The following is an 18,739-nucleotide window of genomic DNA, read 5'->3' as shown; positions in this document are numbered from 1 at the left end:
TTTTCCTCTTGCACACTTAAGGACTGGTAATTAGCTTGGATATACCTGACTAGTCTTCCCTATCAGATTCTTAGCAAAGTCACATCTTCAAAGTCCCTTTGTCTATGTCAGGTAAATATCTCTAGATAATGAAATTGAAGCCTCTCTTGAGATCAAACCCATATGTTTCTATGTAACAGAGCCATCAGTAAGATTACCAGTCCTAATATATAAACCCTTTGAAAGTTATAACACATTTCAGAATATAATGTGTCAGGAAAATATTCCTTGTGCACGTGAAATGTGTTAGATAGATTTTTCTATAACTGTTAACCTTGGTGATTTAGTGAACAATTTATATGGATAAGCTCTGTGTATTGTCATTGTCTACTCAATCATAAGTAATAATATATGTGAAATTTTATATATTTCTAATCTCTGAGCATTTAATAATTATGAGATTAAAACAGCCCTGCTTTTAAAGACTTCTTAAACAAATATGATATTTCATTCAGCATTCTTGTGCTTAGCTTCTGCCAGCACATATACTATATCATCATTATCACATATACTATATCATCATCGTTTTGACTTAATCCAAGTGGCTGTTTAGTCCATTCAAATGTACTATCATCGATAGAGATGAAATTTTATTTCATATCTTAGTATTGAGGTTTGCCTTGCCTTTTCATTTCGTGTAATAAATATTTATTTATATTTTTATGTAATGATATTTTACATAATAAATGATTGAGTTCTATTAGAATATATGTAACATAGTATACAATAAGTAATTTCTCACTAAATTAATGAAATTTTCAGTAGGTAGTCTTAAATACAGATGAGTATTTTTAATAGGTAAACTGACCAACATTTTTATTTCATTGTAGAATTAGGAGCATGCTTAACTGGATCACCATAAGGTGCTAGGAGAAATAGTATACTTCTGGAACAATCTTTGAAGTTGTTTAAACCAAGACTGGCATAGAGTCATGGATACTATTAAATGTGATTTTTTTATTGTGTTAGAATGACAAGGGTCTAGGTCTTAGCAGAAAACTCATTAAATGAGGTCCAATTTAACAACAGATTTAGAAATAAAAGTATCACAGAAACTCTTCACCTTTTTTTAATACATAAGAAAGATGTCAAGATAAAGTAAGACTTTTATTCTAAAGCATGAAATTGGAATACACAGTATATACTTAGTGACATCAGATTAATAAAGGTTAATTTTTCAAATAGACGAGCATATTTGACTATTTTGTAATTCCAAACAATTATGCTTTACCTTTTATATTATGTCGCTCTGGTTTTATCAATCTCATGCTTTATAGAGAAATTATTCCATAATTTAATATTTGAATATAGGCACCAATAAATATACTAACACAAAAGGAGACTATCTCATGGTGCCCTGACCTTAGGCAAAGAGCTAAGTTAAGAAATATTGAGAGTATGAGAAACTGTCTTTCCCAAGGAAGATTCCCTTCATGGTTATAAAATATCATGTGACCAGTGCTGAAATCAAAGATATACAAGTAACATTATACTGATTGAACAGGCTAGGTTATATTTGTATATTTAGGCATACATGTCAACAAGTGAAGTAAAAGAGAGCATAGAATCTAGACAGATAAAAGGAATAGGCAATCAAGAATTTGAAAGGCCAAAAAGGAGAAATAATAATGTTTATTTTAATTTCAAAATATAAAAAGTAAGTTTGAAAAGCATTTCTCTCGCCCTCTTCCTGTTTTTCCTCTGTATGTGTGTGCATGTGTGTATGTGTGTGTGTGTGTGTGTGTGTGTGTGTGTGTGTAAATATTAGTGTTGGTATCTGGGGAGGCTGTCGGAATCAGAACAATAGTTATAGGTTATTGTGAGTCTTGCAATATGAGTACTAGAAATCATACCCAGGTGCATTTCAACAGCAGTTCATATGCTCACCTTCTGAGCCATATATCCAGCCTTTTCAATATCTTATAAAATGCAATAGGACTAATACTTTATTAAAAAATATAAAATATCTGAAACCATAAATTGATTTTAATTTTAATGTAATATCTATGTTAATTTTGGGAAAAGTTCATATATGCATATAGACACTTTAATTTGAGCAGTTTAGATAGGATCTTTGTGTCTGAAAACTACTCAGACACTTATTGTCTACATTTTGTTCAGTGTTAGTTTCTACATTAATTGACATCCACTGAAAAAAGAAATTTCTCCAATGATGGTTGTGCTAATTTGTGAGCATAAAGCTAAGAGCAGACAGAGTAGTCTGATCTTATGTGCATTCAGAGAAATAATAAAAAAGTATTAATGCTTGGAGACTGTGAGCTATGCTACCATTTCTTCTTGGAAAGATTTATAATACCATTTATATTTTTCTGTACTGTGGGCACAAATGCAAACCAACCGAAGGTGGTTACTTCCATAGTTCTCATGCCTTTGTTGCATTCATGGTTCATCTTGCCATGTCAGTCACTGCTCCATTTCACAATGTTCAAAATAAGTTATACTATTTATGACTTTCTTCTCTAAGTATCTGTACACTGTCTTCTGGTAAAAAGGAGAGTACCCACCAGTGAGGAGTTTCATGGTCAGGATCAACTTGATTTTCACACACACACACACACACACACACACACACACACACACACACACACACACAGCTCCCACCCCTCTCTCTCTGTCTCTATCTTTCTTCCCTCTTCCCACATAAACCTACATCCTTATTTTTCCCCTTCATTTCTTCTGTGCTTACTAGCCTTTCCACTCCCTTGACATTGCTCTTCCCTTTTCTACCAATCGGCACTATCTACTCTATTGTTCTGGATTTACAGAGCTGATGCTAGGATCTGCATAGCAGTGAGAACATGCAGTGTTTATATTTCTAGGTCTGTGTTACCTCACCCAGTGAAATGTTTTCAAATTCTATTCATTTACTTGAAATTTTGATAATTGGACTTTTTGTTATAGCTAAATAATATTCTATCATGTATGCATATCATATTTTGATTATCTATTCATAAGTTTATAAATAGACTGTTTCCATGTCCTACATATTGTGAATAGGACCGCTATGAACAGGGATGAGCATTTGTTTTTATAGTTGGTAAAGGTCATTAGTATATGTAAACAAGAATATAAAGCTGTCATATGTCATATGCATTTCTAGGGTTTTGGTCAGAATTGATTTCCATAGTAGCAACCCAGGTTGCATTCCCATCAATAGCAAATGAATGTACCTTTTCTTCATATCCTTGTCACTATTTGTTATCTTATGATTTATAAATCTTAGCCATTTTGGCTAGGATAACACAGAATCTAAAATCAGTCTTATTTTGTATTTTTCTTGTGGCAAAAGGTGGTGAATAGCCCACTATTAACTCAGTCGCTTGTTTTCTTGTTTAGTTTTCTATGTTTGTGTATGCTTATAACAAACCCTTGTCACATGTACTGAGAGAAGAGATTTCCTCTAATCTGTAGGCCAACTCTTAATTCAATGAACATTTCTCTTTGCAGTAAAAAGATTTTTAATACCATGTCCTCTCCAATTCTACTGTTCCTATTCTCTTGGTGACTTAAGTCTAGTCACAAAATTATTTCTCTTTTTCTTCTATCGATACAAAATCCAGAGATTTATTCTCTAGCTTGTTAATGTCAGTCCCTTGAAGTAAGTGACAAGAAGACAAGCCCAAATGGCTATTACAAGCAGTTTTTACACTTTTTAAGGCCACAGTTTACATCAGCAAGGTTACAGTTCAAACTTATTGGCTAAGCATATTCACCTTTAAATCTATTGGCTAGCAAGCATGCACACATTTGAACTCTACCTGGGACTTTCCAGAGGGTCGGGTGACTATGAATCAATACATTCTGATAATTTTTTACTCAAGAATGTTCTCATGGATGGAGAATGGAGCCTGGCCAAGCCTTGACCTGAGGAGGGTGGGTGTAAGACTGGTAAAAGAGTTAGGGCCCTTCATTCTCCCTTTTCCTTGCACAAGCTCCTATCTTGGAGCCACCTTAGGCATCTCTGGTAACTAACTCAGATTCTTTGGGTCCCGTTCTCAGGGTCTCATATTGATGTAGGACCATCAGCTGTACCATTCATGTTAATATTCTCTCTTATATGAAGGCTATACGCTTGTTCAATATGTAGGTTCCAAAGGTCTACAATACCATGAGAAAAATTATGGGTCCTAACAAGTTGGATATGAGGATGGTTAACTAAGGGAAGGAGTATAACCAAAACCTTTCTTTCTTTCTTCTACATGGCTAGCCCTTCCCTTTCCTTGGCTATTGAATCTTTTATTTTTTATTGAATACCGTCTTCATTTACATTGCCAATGGTAAACCCTTTCCCAATCCCCCCTCCCCAAAGACCCCAACCCCCATCCTCTCACTCCCTGCCTCCACATATATGCTCCTCCACCAGACACACTCCCACCTCCCCTCCTCTGTTTCCCCTTGTTGGGGCATCTATTGAGCCTTTACCTGACCAAGGACTTCTCTTCCCACTGATGCTCAACAAGGCCTTCCTCTGCCACATTTTTGCCTGGAACCATGTATACCACTTGGTTGATGGTTCAGTCCCTAGGAGTCTTGGGGTATCTGGGTGGCCAAAGTCATTGTTCTTCCCATGGGGCTGTAATCTCCTTCAGCTCCTCCAGACCACCCTCCAGCTCCTCCACTGGGGACCCCATGCCCAATCCAATAGTTGGTTGCTAGTTTCTGCCTCTGTATTTGTAAGGCTCTGGCAGGGCCCCTCTGGAGACAACCATGGCATGCTCCTTTTGGTATACACTTCTTGTTGTAGTGTCAGGGTTTGGTAACTGTTTATAGGATGAATATACCCCATAGTCACAAAATTCTTAACTGAGTCTAAATCCTAAAGTATACACCCTTCTCTTTCTTCTAGAATTTTCATGTCTAATAGTGAGATATTTGACCATTTTAACTGATATTTGGTTGCTTCAGAAAGGGGCTTTCATTCTTCTCCATGAAGATATCCAATTTCCCAGCACCATTTGTTAAAGGTGCTATATTTCCCCTGTATACAATTTTGGATTCTTTTTCCTTTTTTTTTTTTAATTCAGGTAATTATTGACTCACATACTCACACCTGTCCTCAATTTTATTCAGTTGGTCTATGTGCCTTTTTAAAAAACTAGAATTATGCTGGGTTATTTTAGTATGGCCCTCTGGTATAATTTAAATCATTCCTGGAGATGCATCCTTCAGTACTTTATTGTTCAGGGTATTTTGCTTATACAGGGTCATTTTGTGATTCCCATATTAATTTCGATATTGTTTTTATTTTAAGTCCTCTAAAGAATTGGATTGGGATTTTGATGGAAATTGCATTGAGTTATAGATTGTTCTGAGAATTGTGGCTGTTTTCACAATATAAATCATATCAATCCATAAATACCTTCTTTTTCAATTTCTTTGCTTGAAATATTGAAGTTTTGATTTCATATGTCTTTCTTTTATTTTTTGTTGGGTTTATTCCAACATGTTTTTAGGCTATTGTGAGTGAGATTGAGTCCTTGAAGTGTTTTATTATTAATTATTATTAATTACTATTATTATTATTATGATGATGATGATGATGATGGTGATGATATTTGCCTTCATCATATTGGAAGTATACTGATTTGGGAAGTGCAAATTTGTCATCTATGATTTTCATAAAAGCCTTTATCAGCTGCCTCATTGGATAAAGAAGACTTGATCATGGTGTGCGTTTGCCCGGATGAGTTCTTAAACTATGTTTTCTCTTACTAACATTTTTTACATCTACGTTCATAAACCTTATTATTTTTATGTCTATGTTCTATAAAGCTCTGTGTTTTATTTGTTTTCATATGGCTTTGTCTTTATATGGTTTCCTATTGTTCTGCCTTTATCTGGCTTCCTATGGATCCTTCTTTATATGGCTTTTTTATATCTGAATAGGATCTGATTCATAAAAATAATTTGGAAGTACTCCTTCCTCCTGTATTTTATGGAATAATTTGAGTTATATTTGTGTTAGTTGTCTGTGGAATTTTGGGTTGAACCTTTCTGGTTCTAGTCTTTCTCTAATTTGGAAATTTTTAATTACAGCTTATGTCTCATCAATGGCCATTGATATGTGTAAATAATTCACACTATCTTTATTTAAATTTGGTATGCAATATACTTTTAGAAGTCTATCCATTTCTTTAAATTTTCAATTTACTGAAATGTGTTTGTTAATATGTTAGCATGATTCACCACATTTTCTTGGTATCTGTGATAGTCTTCCTATGGATAATTCTTCTATTTCTTTTAAAAATTTGGGTAAGAGTTTTTCAATTTTATTTATCTTTAAAGAAACGCTTTGTTTTATTGAATTTTTACTAGTAGTTTTAATTCTATTAAAATAGTTTTGCTGAAACATTTGTTATTTCTCTTTATGCATTATTTTTGTAATTGGTTTGTTCTTTTTTTGCTTATTTGCTTTTTGTTTTAATGTCTGAAAATTTAGCATCTGATAATTTATTTGATATATCTTTAATATTTTTAAATCTACATACTTAGAGCTATAGGCTTCATTTTAGAATTGTTTTCATTGCCCCCTGGCGTTGCAGCAAGATCAACTAAATACAGTATAAACATTAACTGCAGTATAAGATGCAATAAGAATCAATACAAACCCTTAGATCAATGCTGAATGAGGCAACTTGGTTGAATAAAAAAGGTCCCCAAACAAGACAAGAATGTTACAGATACCCCCCGACATTAACAGTTAGGAGTCCAACAAATACCCCAAGGTAAGCAACCACAACATCTATGTAGAGGGCTTATACAACTTTTAAAATCTATGAACTCAAATGTGTGATCGTCTTGACTCCACTTCATTTAGCATATCCTACTCACTAAAAAGGAGCCCAAGAAAATGTAATACCAGGAGATAAGGTCGGACAGAATGGAGACAGAAAGATATGAAGAATCATAAATGATAATGTAGAGCTAATTGTGTTGCTAATTTAAATTATGCAATAGTTTTCTCTTCTTTCGTCATGGATAAGTACATAAAATATTAAGTAAATTTTTCTCTTACATGAAAAATATTTTTGTTCATAAATATTATTGTTTCTCCTCTCTCTACCTCTTTCTGCCCTGCCCCTTTCACAGCTTTTCTATTATAAAAAACAAATTGCCTATTATAAAAATCAAATTAGATAATAATGAAATAAAATAAAACAAACCCATAGAAATTGGATAAAAGCAAACAAATAGAAGTAAAATTGCTCAAGAAAAGACATAAGAAGCATACAGATGAAGCTTAGTCATTTACCCACTCACAAAACCAGTACAAACAAGAAGCTATAATATATACACAAAAGACCTGGGAAAAAATAAAGAAAAATAAAAATTAATAATACAATTTAAAAAGAAAAAAAGACTGTGACATGTTATGAAATAGGGGATTTCTAAGAATGCCATTGAGTTTGTTTTTTGGTGTTTTTCTTCTGCTGGGCAGGCAGTTCCCTTAAGAGTGGCTTATTTTAGCCATGTGGTGATGGTGGCACGTGCATTTCAAGGCCAGCCAAGTGTATAGAGCAAGTTCCAGGACATCCAGGGCTACACAGAGAATCCCTGTCTCAAAAAGACAAAACAAAACAACATAAACAAAAACAACATACACAGAGATATGAAAAAAAAAAACAACAAAAAACCAACCAAACAAACAACAATTAATAGTGTCTTGTTTCCCCAGAAAGACTTCCTTGGGGAAATTAAATATCCATTTGCAAGTAGTTATCAATTGGAGATATCTTCTGGGTTAGGGATGGGGACATGAGCCTATTTCTCCTTTTAGCTCTGGACCCCATCTAAGGAAGAGAAATAAAGGCCCTTTGAATGCTGCCTCCATCTCTGTCAGCTCCCATGTTCAACAGTCCTGTTGATTTAAAGGGCCTTGCTTCTTGGTGTCCTCCATCCCCTCTAACACTTGAACTCTTTTTACTTCCTCCCAACTAGGTTCTCTTATCCCTGAGCGGATGGATTTGATGGTGGCATCCCATGTGTATCATACCATTTAAAGCTGTCCATAGTTAGAACTGGCAGTGTTTTGTTTGTAGATAGACAGGAAAAGAAGGTCATGTGAAACTAGGAAATTTAGAGACAATAGAAAGAGAATTTGAGGGTCTCCAGTACAAGAGACATGATTTTTGTAGTGGGCAGAATGGAATATAAAAGAAATATTTCACAAGTCTATAATATAATCCCTTCTGCTCTTAGAGAAATATGAATAGAAAAGATGCAAATTAAAGTATGCAGTATGGTGCCTTTTACACTTTGTGTTAAAGATTTAGATTGAAGTGTGATTTAGCCTTATTTTATAGAAATTATATCCTCCTTTCTTCTGCTAAAAAAGTTAATTTATATACCCACATATACTATGTAAATGTGTGGATCCTTGCTGAATTAGAAGGAAATTTTAGCTTTGGTATTAGTATTTGCATATGCTTTAATATCAAGTACGGCATCTTCCCAGAAAGACTGTTTCATAGTAACTTAATATTGTTTATTGTTGGGTAGATGGAGTGGATGCTTTTACCAGATTTCTTAAAACTGAATTCAGTGAGGAAAACATTGAATTTTGGTTTGCCTGTGAAGACTTCAAGAAATGCAAAGAACCTCAACAAATCATCCTAAAAGCAAAGGCAATATATGAGAAATTCATTCAGAATGATGCCCCCAAAGAGGTAATGTGACAATAGGAAATACATGGAATGCCTTGCCATCTTCATAGGGTCTGCTTTGACCAAATTTTGCTTTCCTTTGATTACAAACTAAATGAGTTGATCATGTGATATACTTGTTTAATGGACTATGAGTTTAGCAGGTATTGCTAGACAGGCAGAAAATGCAAAATGGTTTGATGTTTCTATTCTCTACCCAATAGATCTTATTCCATTTCTATGATAGGACAGATGCTACCTCTCTGTTCAATTACAAATTAGAACTATTGTGCTAGCTTTTTCATTTTGTAACTAAGATCATTCAAATTGAAAACAAAAAAGAAAATGTTTTATCTCACAAATCAGACTATATTTGGTCCTGTTGTTTTGATTACAACAGCAAATGTATTTGTAAAGGCAGAGATGCATAGCAGAAGAACTTGCTCACTTTATTATACCTAGTAGGAGAAATGAGAAAACAGGGAAGGGGAGGAGCACATAGAGACAGAGGGAGAAAGAGTAGAATCCCAGTATACACCTAATGCAGCACTTCAGTAACCTAAGTTATTTGTACTATGCTCAAAAATTCCATCACTGTCCAGTAGGCACATAGGATGGCAACTAAAATTTCACTGTTTAACTTTCTATGAAATCTTTAAGACTGAAGCTGCTACATAGTCTATAATGCAACGTTCTTTATGTGGATATGGTGCTCAAAGAAAGTATAGTTGTTTATTTATATAAAAATGTAACAGATTATAAGCCAATCAGAGGTAGAAAACAGGATAGGTACACAAAAATATGTTAGTACCAGATATATCAGTTGGGACATAATAAAAAAATTAAAAGGTATTGTATGTTTAGGACAGATTCATATGTTGACACAGTTTTTTAATTAGATATTTGCTTTATTTACATCTCAAATGGTATCCCCTTTCCCTGTTACCCCTCTGAAAACTCCCTATCTGATCCACCCTCCCCGTACTGCACCACCCTCTGCAATTTCCTGACTTGAATTCCCCTATTCTGGGGAATGGAGCCTTTATAGGACCATGGGCCTCTCTTCTCATTGATGTCTGAAATGGTCATCTTCTGCTACATGTGTAGCTGGAGCCATGGGTCCCAGCATATGTACTCTTTGGTTGGTGGTTTAGTCCCTCCTGCGTGGCTGCAAACCTCTTCTGCAACTTGGGTCCTTTCTCTACTTGCTCTCCCTATTGCTCATAGGGAACCCTATGCTCAATCTATTGGCTGGCTGTGAGCCATGGGTATTTTAATCCACCTTCCAATAAGGATCAAAACATCCACACTTTGGTCTTCCTTCTTCTTGAGCTTCATGTGATCTGTGAGTTGTATCTTGGGTATTCCGAGCTTTGGGGCTAATATCCACTTATCAGCAAGTGCATACCATGTGTGTTCTTCTGTGAGTGGGTTACCTCACTAAAGATATTTTCATGCCCCATCCATTTGCCTAAGAATTTCATGAATTCATTGTTTTTAAATCCTGAGTAGTACTCCATTCTGTAAATGTACCACATTTTCTGTATCCATTCCTCTGTTGAGGTACATCTGGATTCTTTCCAGCTTCTGGCTATCATAAATAAGCTGCTATGAATATAGTGGAGCATGTGTCCTTATTACATGTTAGATCATCTTCTGGGTATATGTCCAGGAGTGGTCAGCTGGGTCCTCAGGTAGTACTATGTCAAATTTTCTGAGGAACCGTGAAACTTATTTACAGAGTGGTTTTACCAGCTTGCAATTCCACCAGCAATGGAGGACTGTTCCTCTTTCTGCACATCCTCTCCAGCATTTGCTGTCTCCTGAGTTTTTGATCTTGGTCATTCTCACAGGTATGAGGTGGAATCTCAGGATTGTTTTGATTTGCATTTCCCTGATGATTAAGAATGTTGAACAGTTCTTTAGGTGTTTCTCAGTCATCCAGTATTCCACAGTTGAGAATTCTTTGTTTAGCTCTGTACCCTTTTTTTAAATAGGGCAATTTGGTTCTCTGGAGTCTAACCTCTTGAGTTCTTTGTATATATTGGATATTAGCCCTCCGTTGGATGTAGGATTGGTAAAGATCTTTTCCCAATATGTTGGTTGCCATTTTGTTCTATTTACAGTGTCCTTTGACTTACAAAAACTTTGAAATTTTATGAGGTCCCATTTGTCAATTCCTGGTCTTAGAGCATAAGCTATTGGTCTTCTGCTCTGGAAACTTTCTCCTGTGTCCATGTATTCCAGGTTCTTTCCCACTTTCTCTTCTATTACTTTCAGTTTATCTGGTTTTATGTGGAGGTCCTTGATCCACTTGGACTTGAGCTTTGTACAGGGGGATAAGAATGGATCGATTTGCATCCTTTTACATGTTGACTGCCAGTTGACCCAGCTCCATTTGTTGAAAATGCTGTCTTTTTTCCATTTGATGGTTTTAGATCCTTTGTCAAAATCAAGTGACCATAAGTGTAAGGGTTCATTTTTGTGTCTTCAATGCTATTCCATTGATCTACCTGCCTTTCACTGTACCAGTGTCATGCAGTTTTTATCACTATTGCTCTGTAGTATAACTTAAAGTCAGAGATGGCGATTTTGCTAGAAGTTCTTTCATTGATGAGAATAGTTTTCACTATCTTGGGTTTTTTGTTATTCCAGATAAATTTGGAAATTGGTCTTTATAATGCTATGAAGAATTGAGTTAGAATTTTGATGAGGATTTCACTGAATCTGTAGATTGTTTTAGGCATGATGGCCATTTTTACTATATTAACTCTGCCAATCCAAGAGCATGGGAAAACTTTTCATCTTCTGAGATAGATCTTCAATTTCTTTCTTCAGATACTTGAAGCTCTTGTCATCCAGATCTTTCACTTGCTTTGTTAGAGTCACACCAAGGTATTTTATAGTATTTGTGGGTATTGTAAAGGGTGTCATTTCCCCAATTTCTTTCTCAGCCTCTTTATCATTTGAGTATCAGAAGGCTAATGATTTGTTTGAGTTAGTTTTATATTTGGCCACTTTGCAGAAGTTGTTTATCATGTTTAGGAGTTCGCTGGTAGAATTTTTGGGGTCACGTAAGTATACTATCATATCATCTGCAAATAGTGATACTTTGATTTCTCCCTTTCCAATTTGTATCCCTTTGATCTCCTTTTGCTGTCTAATTGCTCAGGCTAGGACTTCAAGTACTATATTGAACTGATAGGGAGAGAGTGGACAGCCTCTTGATTGTTGTCAAAATTGCCAACAGAGGAATTGCTTCAAGTTTTTCCCCATTTAATTTGATGTTGGCTACTGGTTTGCTGTATATTGCTTTTACTATGTTTAGGTGTGGGCATTGAATTCTTATTCTTTTGAAGACTTTTAGTATGAAAGGATGCTGAATTTTGTCAACAGCTTTCTCAGCATCTAATGAAATGATGATGCAGTTTTTATTCTTTGAGTTTGTTTATACAGTAAATTACATTGATGGATTTCCATGTATTGAACCATCCCTGAATCCCTGGGTGAAACCTGCTTGATCATGGTGGATGATCATTTTGATATGTTCTTGGATTTGCTTAGCAAGAATTTTAGTGAGTATTTTTGCATCCATATTCATAAGGGAAATTGAACTAAAGTTCTTTTTCTTTGTTGGGTCTTTATGTGGTTTAGGTGTCAGAGTAATTGTGACTTCATAAAACAAATTGGGTAGTCTTGCATCTTTTTCTATTTTGTAGAATAGTTTAAGAGTATTGGTATTAGGTCTTCTTTGAAGGTCTGATAGAACACTGCATTAGAACCCTTCTGGTCCTGGGCTTTTTTTGGTTGGGAGACTATTAATGACTGCTTCAATTTCTTTAGGGGTTATGAGATTGTTTAGATTACTTATCTGATCCTGATTTAACTTTGGTCCCTGGAATCTGTCTAGAACATTGAGCATTTCATCTAAATTTTCTACTTTTGTTGAGTATAGGTTTGTGTAGTAGGATCTGATAATTTTTTGGATTTCATCAGTATCTTTTGTTATGTCTCCCTTTTCATTTCTGATTTTGCTGATTTGGGTACTGTCTCTGTGACCTCAGGTTAGTTTGGCTAAGAGTTTGTCTACCTTGTTGTCTTTTTCAAAGATCCAGCTCCTGGTTTGGTTGATTCTTTATATAGTTCTTTTTGTTTCTATTTGGTTGATTTTAGCCATTGAATTTGATTATTTCCTGACACCTACTCCTCTTGGGTGTATTTGCTTCTTTCTGTTCTAGAGACTTCAGCTGTGCTGTCAAGCTGTTAGTGTGTGCTCTTTCCAATTTCTTTTTGGTGGCATTCAGAGCTATGAGTTTTCCTCTTACCATTGCTTTCATTGTGTCCCATAAGTTTGGGTATGCTGTGCCATCATTTTCATTAAATTCAAAAAAGTCTTTATTTCTTTATTTGTTCCTTGACTAAGTTATCGTTATGTAGAATGTTGTTCAGTTTCTATGTTTATGTGGGCTTTCTGTTGTTTTTGTTGTTATTGGAGATCAGCCTTAGTCCATGGTGATTTAACAGGGTGCATGGAATTATTTCAGTCTTCTTATATCCCTTGAGATCTGTTTTGTGACCAAGAGTATGCTCAATTTTGGAGAAGGTACTGTGAGATGCTGAGAAGGTATATTCTTTTGTTTTTATGATACAATGTTCTATAGATATCTGTCAAATCCATTTGGTTCATTGCTTCTTGCAGTTTCACTCTTTCTCTGTTTAGTTTGTGTTTCCCTGATGTATCCATTGGTGATATTGGGGTGTTGAAGACTCCCACTATTATTTTGTGGGGTGCAATGTATGCTTTGAGCTTTAGTAAAGTTTCTTTTATGATTGTGAGTGCCCATGTTTTTGAAGCATAAATGTTCAGAACTGAGAGTTCATTTTGGTAGATTTTTTTCTTTGATGAGTATGAAGTGTCCTTCCTTATCTTTTTTGATTACTTTAGGTTGAAAGTTGACTTTATTCGATATTAGAATGGCTACACCAGCTTGTTTCTTGGGACCATTTGCTTGGAAAATTGTTTTCCAGGCTTTTTTCTCTAAGATGGTATCTCTCTTTGTTCCTGAGATGAGTTTCCTGTATGCAGCAAAATGTTGGGTCCTGTTTATGAATCCAGTATCTTAGTCTATATCTTTTTGTTGGAGAATTGAGTTCATTGATATTAAGAGATATTAAGGAGAAGTTATTGCTGCTTCCTGTTATCTTTGTTATTAGAGGTGGAGTTATGTTTGTGTGGTTCTCTTTGGTTTATTAAAAGATTATTTTCTTGCTTTTTCTAGTGTGTAGTTTCCCTACCTTTGTTGGTGTTTTCCATTCATTACCCTTTGAATGACTGGATTTGTGGAAAGATGTTGTGTACATTTGTTTTTATCATGGAATACCTTGGTTTCTGCATCTATGTTAATTGAGAGTTTTGCTGAGTATAGTAGCCTGGGGTAGCATTTGTGTTCCCTTGGAGTCTGATTGACATCTGCCCAGGATCTTCTGGCTTTCATAGTTTTTGGTGAGAAGTCTGGTATAAATCTGAGAAGTCTTCCTTAATATGTTACTTGACCTTTTTCCCTTACTGTTTTTTTATAGTCATTTTTTGTTTAGTGCATTTGGTGTTTTAATTATTATGTGATAGGAGGAATTTCTTTTCTGGTCAAATTTATTTGGAGTTCTGTACACTTCTTTTATGTTCATGGACATCTCTTCCTTTAGGTTAGGAAAGTTTTCTTCTATAATATTGTTGAAGATATTTACTGGCCCTTTAAGTTGGAAATCTTCACTCTCTACTATATATATTATCCTTAGGTTCAGTCTTCTCAATTTGTCCTGGATTTTCTGAATGATTTTGGTTAGGAGCTTTTTGCATTTTGCATTTTCTTTGACCATGGTTTCAATACTTTCTATGGTATCTTCTGCATCTGAGATTCTCTCTTCTATCTTTTTTATTCTGTTGTTGATGCTTGCCTCCGTGACTTCTGACTTATTTCCTAGGTTTTCTATGTCCAGAGTTGTTTCCCTTTGTACTTAGTTTATTGTTTCTACCTCCATTTTTAGATCCTGGATAGTTTTGTTCAATTCCTTCGCCTGTTTGGTTGTGCTTTCCTATAATTCTTTAAGGGCCTCTACCTGTTTACCTGTATTTCTTTAATGGAACTATTGATGTCCTTCTTTAAGCCCTCTATCAGCATCATGAGCTGTAGTTTTAAATCCAAATCTTGATTTCCTGGTGTGTTGGGATATTCAGGACTTGCTGTTATGGGAGAATTGGGTTCGGATGGTGCCATGTTCCTTGATTTCTGTTGGTAACATTCCTACATTAGCCTTTTGCCATCTGGTTATCTCTGGTGTTAGTTGGTCCTGCTGTCTCTGGCTGGTGCTTGTCTCTCCTGTGGGCCTACAAGCCTATCTCAGCACCCCTGTGTGACCAGTTCTCCCCTGGCACAGAGTCCTGTGACTCAGCTTAGCTCCTGTGTGCAGATGGAGCCCTGAAGGACCCTGTCCCAGATCGTCTACCACTCCTGTGTTCCCTGTGCTCCTGGCTATACCCACCTGCTCAGTAGCTGGGGAGAAAATGGCTGTTGGCATAGTTTTGATTGGAGAAAAAGAACATGATGGAAACTCAGGAGCCTGAACAGAAAAGTCTTATTGATATCACAATTCTGTCCCAAGCATCTCATTCTCCATAACAGAAACACTTTAACTTCTGAGATGTTAATTTCCCACTGTGAAAATAAATGAATTTATGTAATGATCACATGATAGTTACTGTTGAATTATTCAGTTGTTCTGAGTTAGAATAAGCATAGCTACTAACAAAGAGATAGAGGAACTGGGGAAATACCAACCTAGAATACAAAGTTGGATCGCTCGGCCCTAGTAGGAAATACCCAAGAGTCCAGGCATATTTTAAACCTTACAACATTTTAAGAATATGAGATAGTTCTCAAAGATGTATTAGATATCATATAATTATTTCTTTTTTCCTGTTTATGCAGGTTAACCTTGATTTTAATACTAAAGAAGTAATTGCTAAGAGTATCACCCAGCCCACTCTCCACAGTTTTGATGCAGCACAAAGCAGAGTGTATCAGCTCATGGAACATGACAGTTATAAACGCTTTTTGAAATCTGAGATCTACTTACATGTGATAGAAGGAAGACCTCAGAGACCAACAAATCTTAGGAGACGATCACGGTCATTTACCTACAATGAGTTCCAAGATGTAAAAGCAGATGTTGCCATTTGGTTATGAGTAAAAATCATTTTTCTTCTTTTGATGGTGTGTATGAATATTTGCTTCTAAAATATAGCTTGCGTATAATAAGAAATTATTTCACTTTTAAAGTACACCAGGCAAATTTTTTAAATGTAAGAACTTTTATATTGTACTAAAATAACTCATCATCTATCTTCCAAAATATTTTATTAAAATCTATCTGATATTCTATTCATAATAAAAAAATCTTTATTTCTGCAATAACAATATAAAGAAGCTTTGTAAATTGTTAAGGCAAAATAAAAACTGTAATTTGAATTATATTTGTAAGCAAAAACAATGTATTTAGATAACTGTATGTACAGATGATATTTTACATAATATTGGATTGGAACATATGGAAATGCCCCATTTTTTATAATGGGTAAGGATGGACAATTGTTGTTGCATACTAATTCTGACTACGGATTAGCTGTTTATCACTTCCATTTTTAACCCCCAAAAAAGAAATATTGTAAAGATGCATGTCTCTCTACATGTTAATGGGTTAATCCTAATCCAGGTAGATATCTGAGACTTCACTCTGCAGTCATATGTACTCTGATGGACATTCCCCATTAGACAAAGCAACACTTTTATTCACAGGAGTGTGCTGATGTTGCATATCTCTACATATCCATGGAGTAAACCACCTTCTCGCCCAGTAAATAAATGTGCCACTGAAATAACACCAACCACTGCTTGAATGATGAAGATGGCATTCTTTCACACAAGCATTTATGATTCGCATTTGTAATTTTAATGTTGGTGTGGAAGTTCAAACTGAGAGGTGGTGAAAAGCTAAATCCACCTTTGACAACTTTGATATCAGCAAACTCTGTTCTCTCATTATGTTCTTTCAATTCTTGCCTAATTCTATATTATGCAGTAAGATTATACTAATAAATATATATCTGTATTACAGAAATGCTTAATTGCCATGCTTTATGATGTCTATAAATGTCTGTTAAAGATGACATTCAAATTAGTAAATGTTCTTTTCTTCATAGAAGTGTATAACAAATTTAACATCTACAATAATAAACCGTTCAAACTTATTTATTAACAGTTAAGTTTATTGTACAAGATATCTCTCAATATTTCCATGTTCTTATCTTTGAATGACATTGAGATAGAAAAATCATATTTATCTATTGTGTCATTGGTATTAAAGTTAATAATTTATTCTTTTTAAAATATGGAATGAAATTGCAAAAAAGGAGACTTTCAATTTTTCTCAGGTTGATTTATATTTCTTATTGGAACACGTATCTTCCATAGAATATAATTGATTTTTTATACTGAATTAAGTTAACACATACTTTCTTATCTACTTATAGAATATATGCAGAGACTTTACTCTGCAGTCATATGTACTCTAATGAACATTTTACTGGTATTGTTTTCACACACACACACACACACACACACACACACACACATACATGCATCCACACACACGCGCGCACAGACACACACACACACACACAATCAGAATTTACCAAGTGAGAGAGAAAAATCACACCTTGGCCTCTGAGAATCTAGTACTCTGTCCTCTAAGCTGGGATTCTCAACATCTAGAGTTGTCCCAGAAGAGTTGTTATCATTAGAGGACCATCAACCAGCAGTTATTCAATTTCCAAGGCAGCATGCCTCAGTATACTCAGTGCTGCTGAAAACTTCCTGGAAAGGTGCTGGTCCCTTTTGTATGATGAAAGTTTGGAAATACTTCTTCTACAGTCAATGAAGAAATTAGCTGCAGAAGCAACAAGAAGAAAAATCAACTTGCTGACAAGAGAGGAGGCCAAGTGACCAAAAGTCAAGAGGGAAAACTTCCTTATAAAATACTTCTTAAAACTCTAGATTCCTATGAAACAGTGCTCCTCACAATGAGGTTGCCCTCCTAGTTGAACAGAAACATTCTTCAGGTAAGGCTCCCTACTTAGGTAATGCTAACCTGTGGCAGGCTAGGTAATGCTAACCTGTGGCAGGCTGGCATGTAAACCAAACATAAAAACGTGTCTTATTTTTTAAGTCAATGTTTGTGTTAAATATTTAGTTCACTGTGCAAAATACTCAACAGACACAATGTAACTATAGGAATTATTTTGTTTGGCTCACAGTTTCAGTCCATAATCCTTTGCTCCATCAATCCTAGGCCTGTTATGAGAGGCAAAATGGTTTTGCCTTCATGGTTGGAGCATGGGGCAGAGTCTATAACCATAATATTGGACTAGAGTCAGAGAGCAGGAAAGAGACCAGTTGTAACTCATGCCTCAAATTGTTCACTTCTTTCCACAAGAATCCCTCCCTCAAAAGAGCATCAGCAGCTGTGGACTAAGCAGTCATGAATGTATAAAGAGCATTTCATACTCAACCATAGCATCTTAAATTATGAAACATTTCATAACTTGTGTTGAAATTCAGTATGTCCGAATTTCAAAGGCTTTGCAATCTCCAAATGGATATAACATAGAAAAATCAATAAAGCAATGCTTAAACAAATGGAAGAAAAGCATTTATAGCCATCATTGAGCTCTGCCTTCATTAATGGCAATGAACATAAACTGACATGGGATAGATCACATAGGTTCCAGTCCGAGGTCTCTCAATGACTTTCTGATTCCCTAGAAACTCAAGCAACGTGTATTAAATTTCTATATTTTTATAGGCAAGGGTTTGGGCCTTCTAGTTACTTCTGCACTGGGGCTTTAAGGAAGGCACATGCATGGTCTCATGCACAAGAACCAATCTCTGTATTTCAAGCTGGGCCAGTCATTGGTTAGCCAT

General features: G+C 35.3%; 1 protein-coding gene across 2 annotated transcripts in view; it reads left to right on the top strand.

Moving 5' to 3' along the window:
• The window catches only part of Rgs18 (regulator of G protein signaling 18), a 28,289-nt gene extending 11,282 nt beyond the window's left edge, over positions 1-17,007 (top strand). For both annotated transcript variants that reach the window (XM_052200626.1, XM_052200627.1), the window contains exons 4-5: positions 8,560-8,726; positions 15,689-17,007. In XM_052200626.1, coding sequence (XP_052056586.1) covers positions 8,560-8,726; positions 15,689-15,946 — 425 coding nt within the window. In that variant the 3' untranslated portion in view covers positions 15,947-17,007. The remainder of the gene's footprint in view (positions 1-8,559; positions 8,727-15,688) is intronic.
• Positions 17,008-18,739: the final 1,732 nt, after the last annotated feature.

The sequence above is a fragment of the Apodemus sylvaticus genome, chromosome 12 (genome assembly GCF_947179515.1).
Source record: "Apodemus sylvaticus chromosome 12, mApoSyl1.1, whole genome shotgun sequence".
Classification (NCBI taxonomy): Eukaryota; Metazoa; Chordata; class Mammalia; order Rodentia; family Muridae; genus Apodemus; species Apodemus sylvaticus.
The sequence above is the reverse complement of the archived record's forward strand: the minus strand, read 5'-3'. Positions and strand labels throughout refer to the sequence as shown.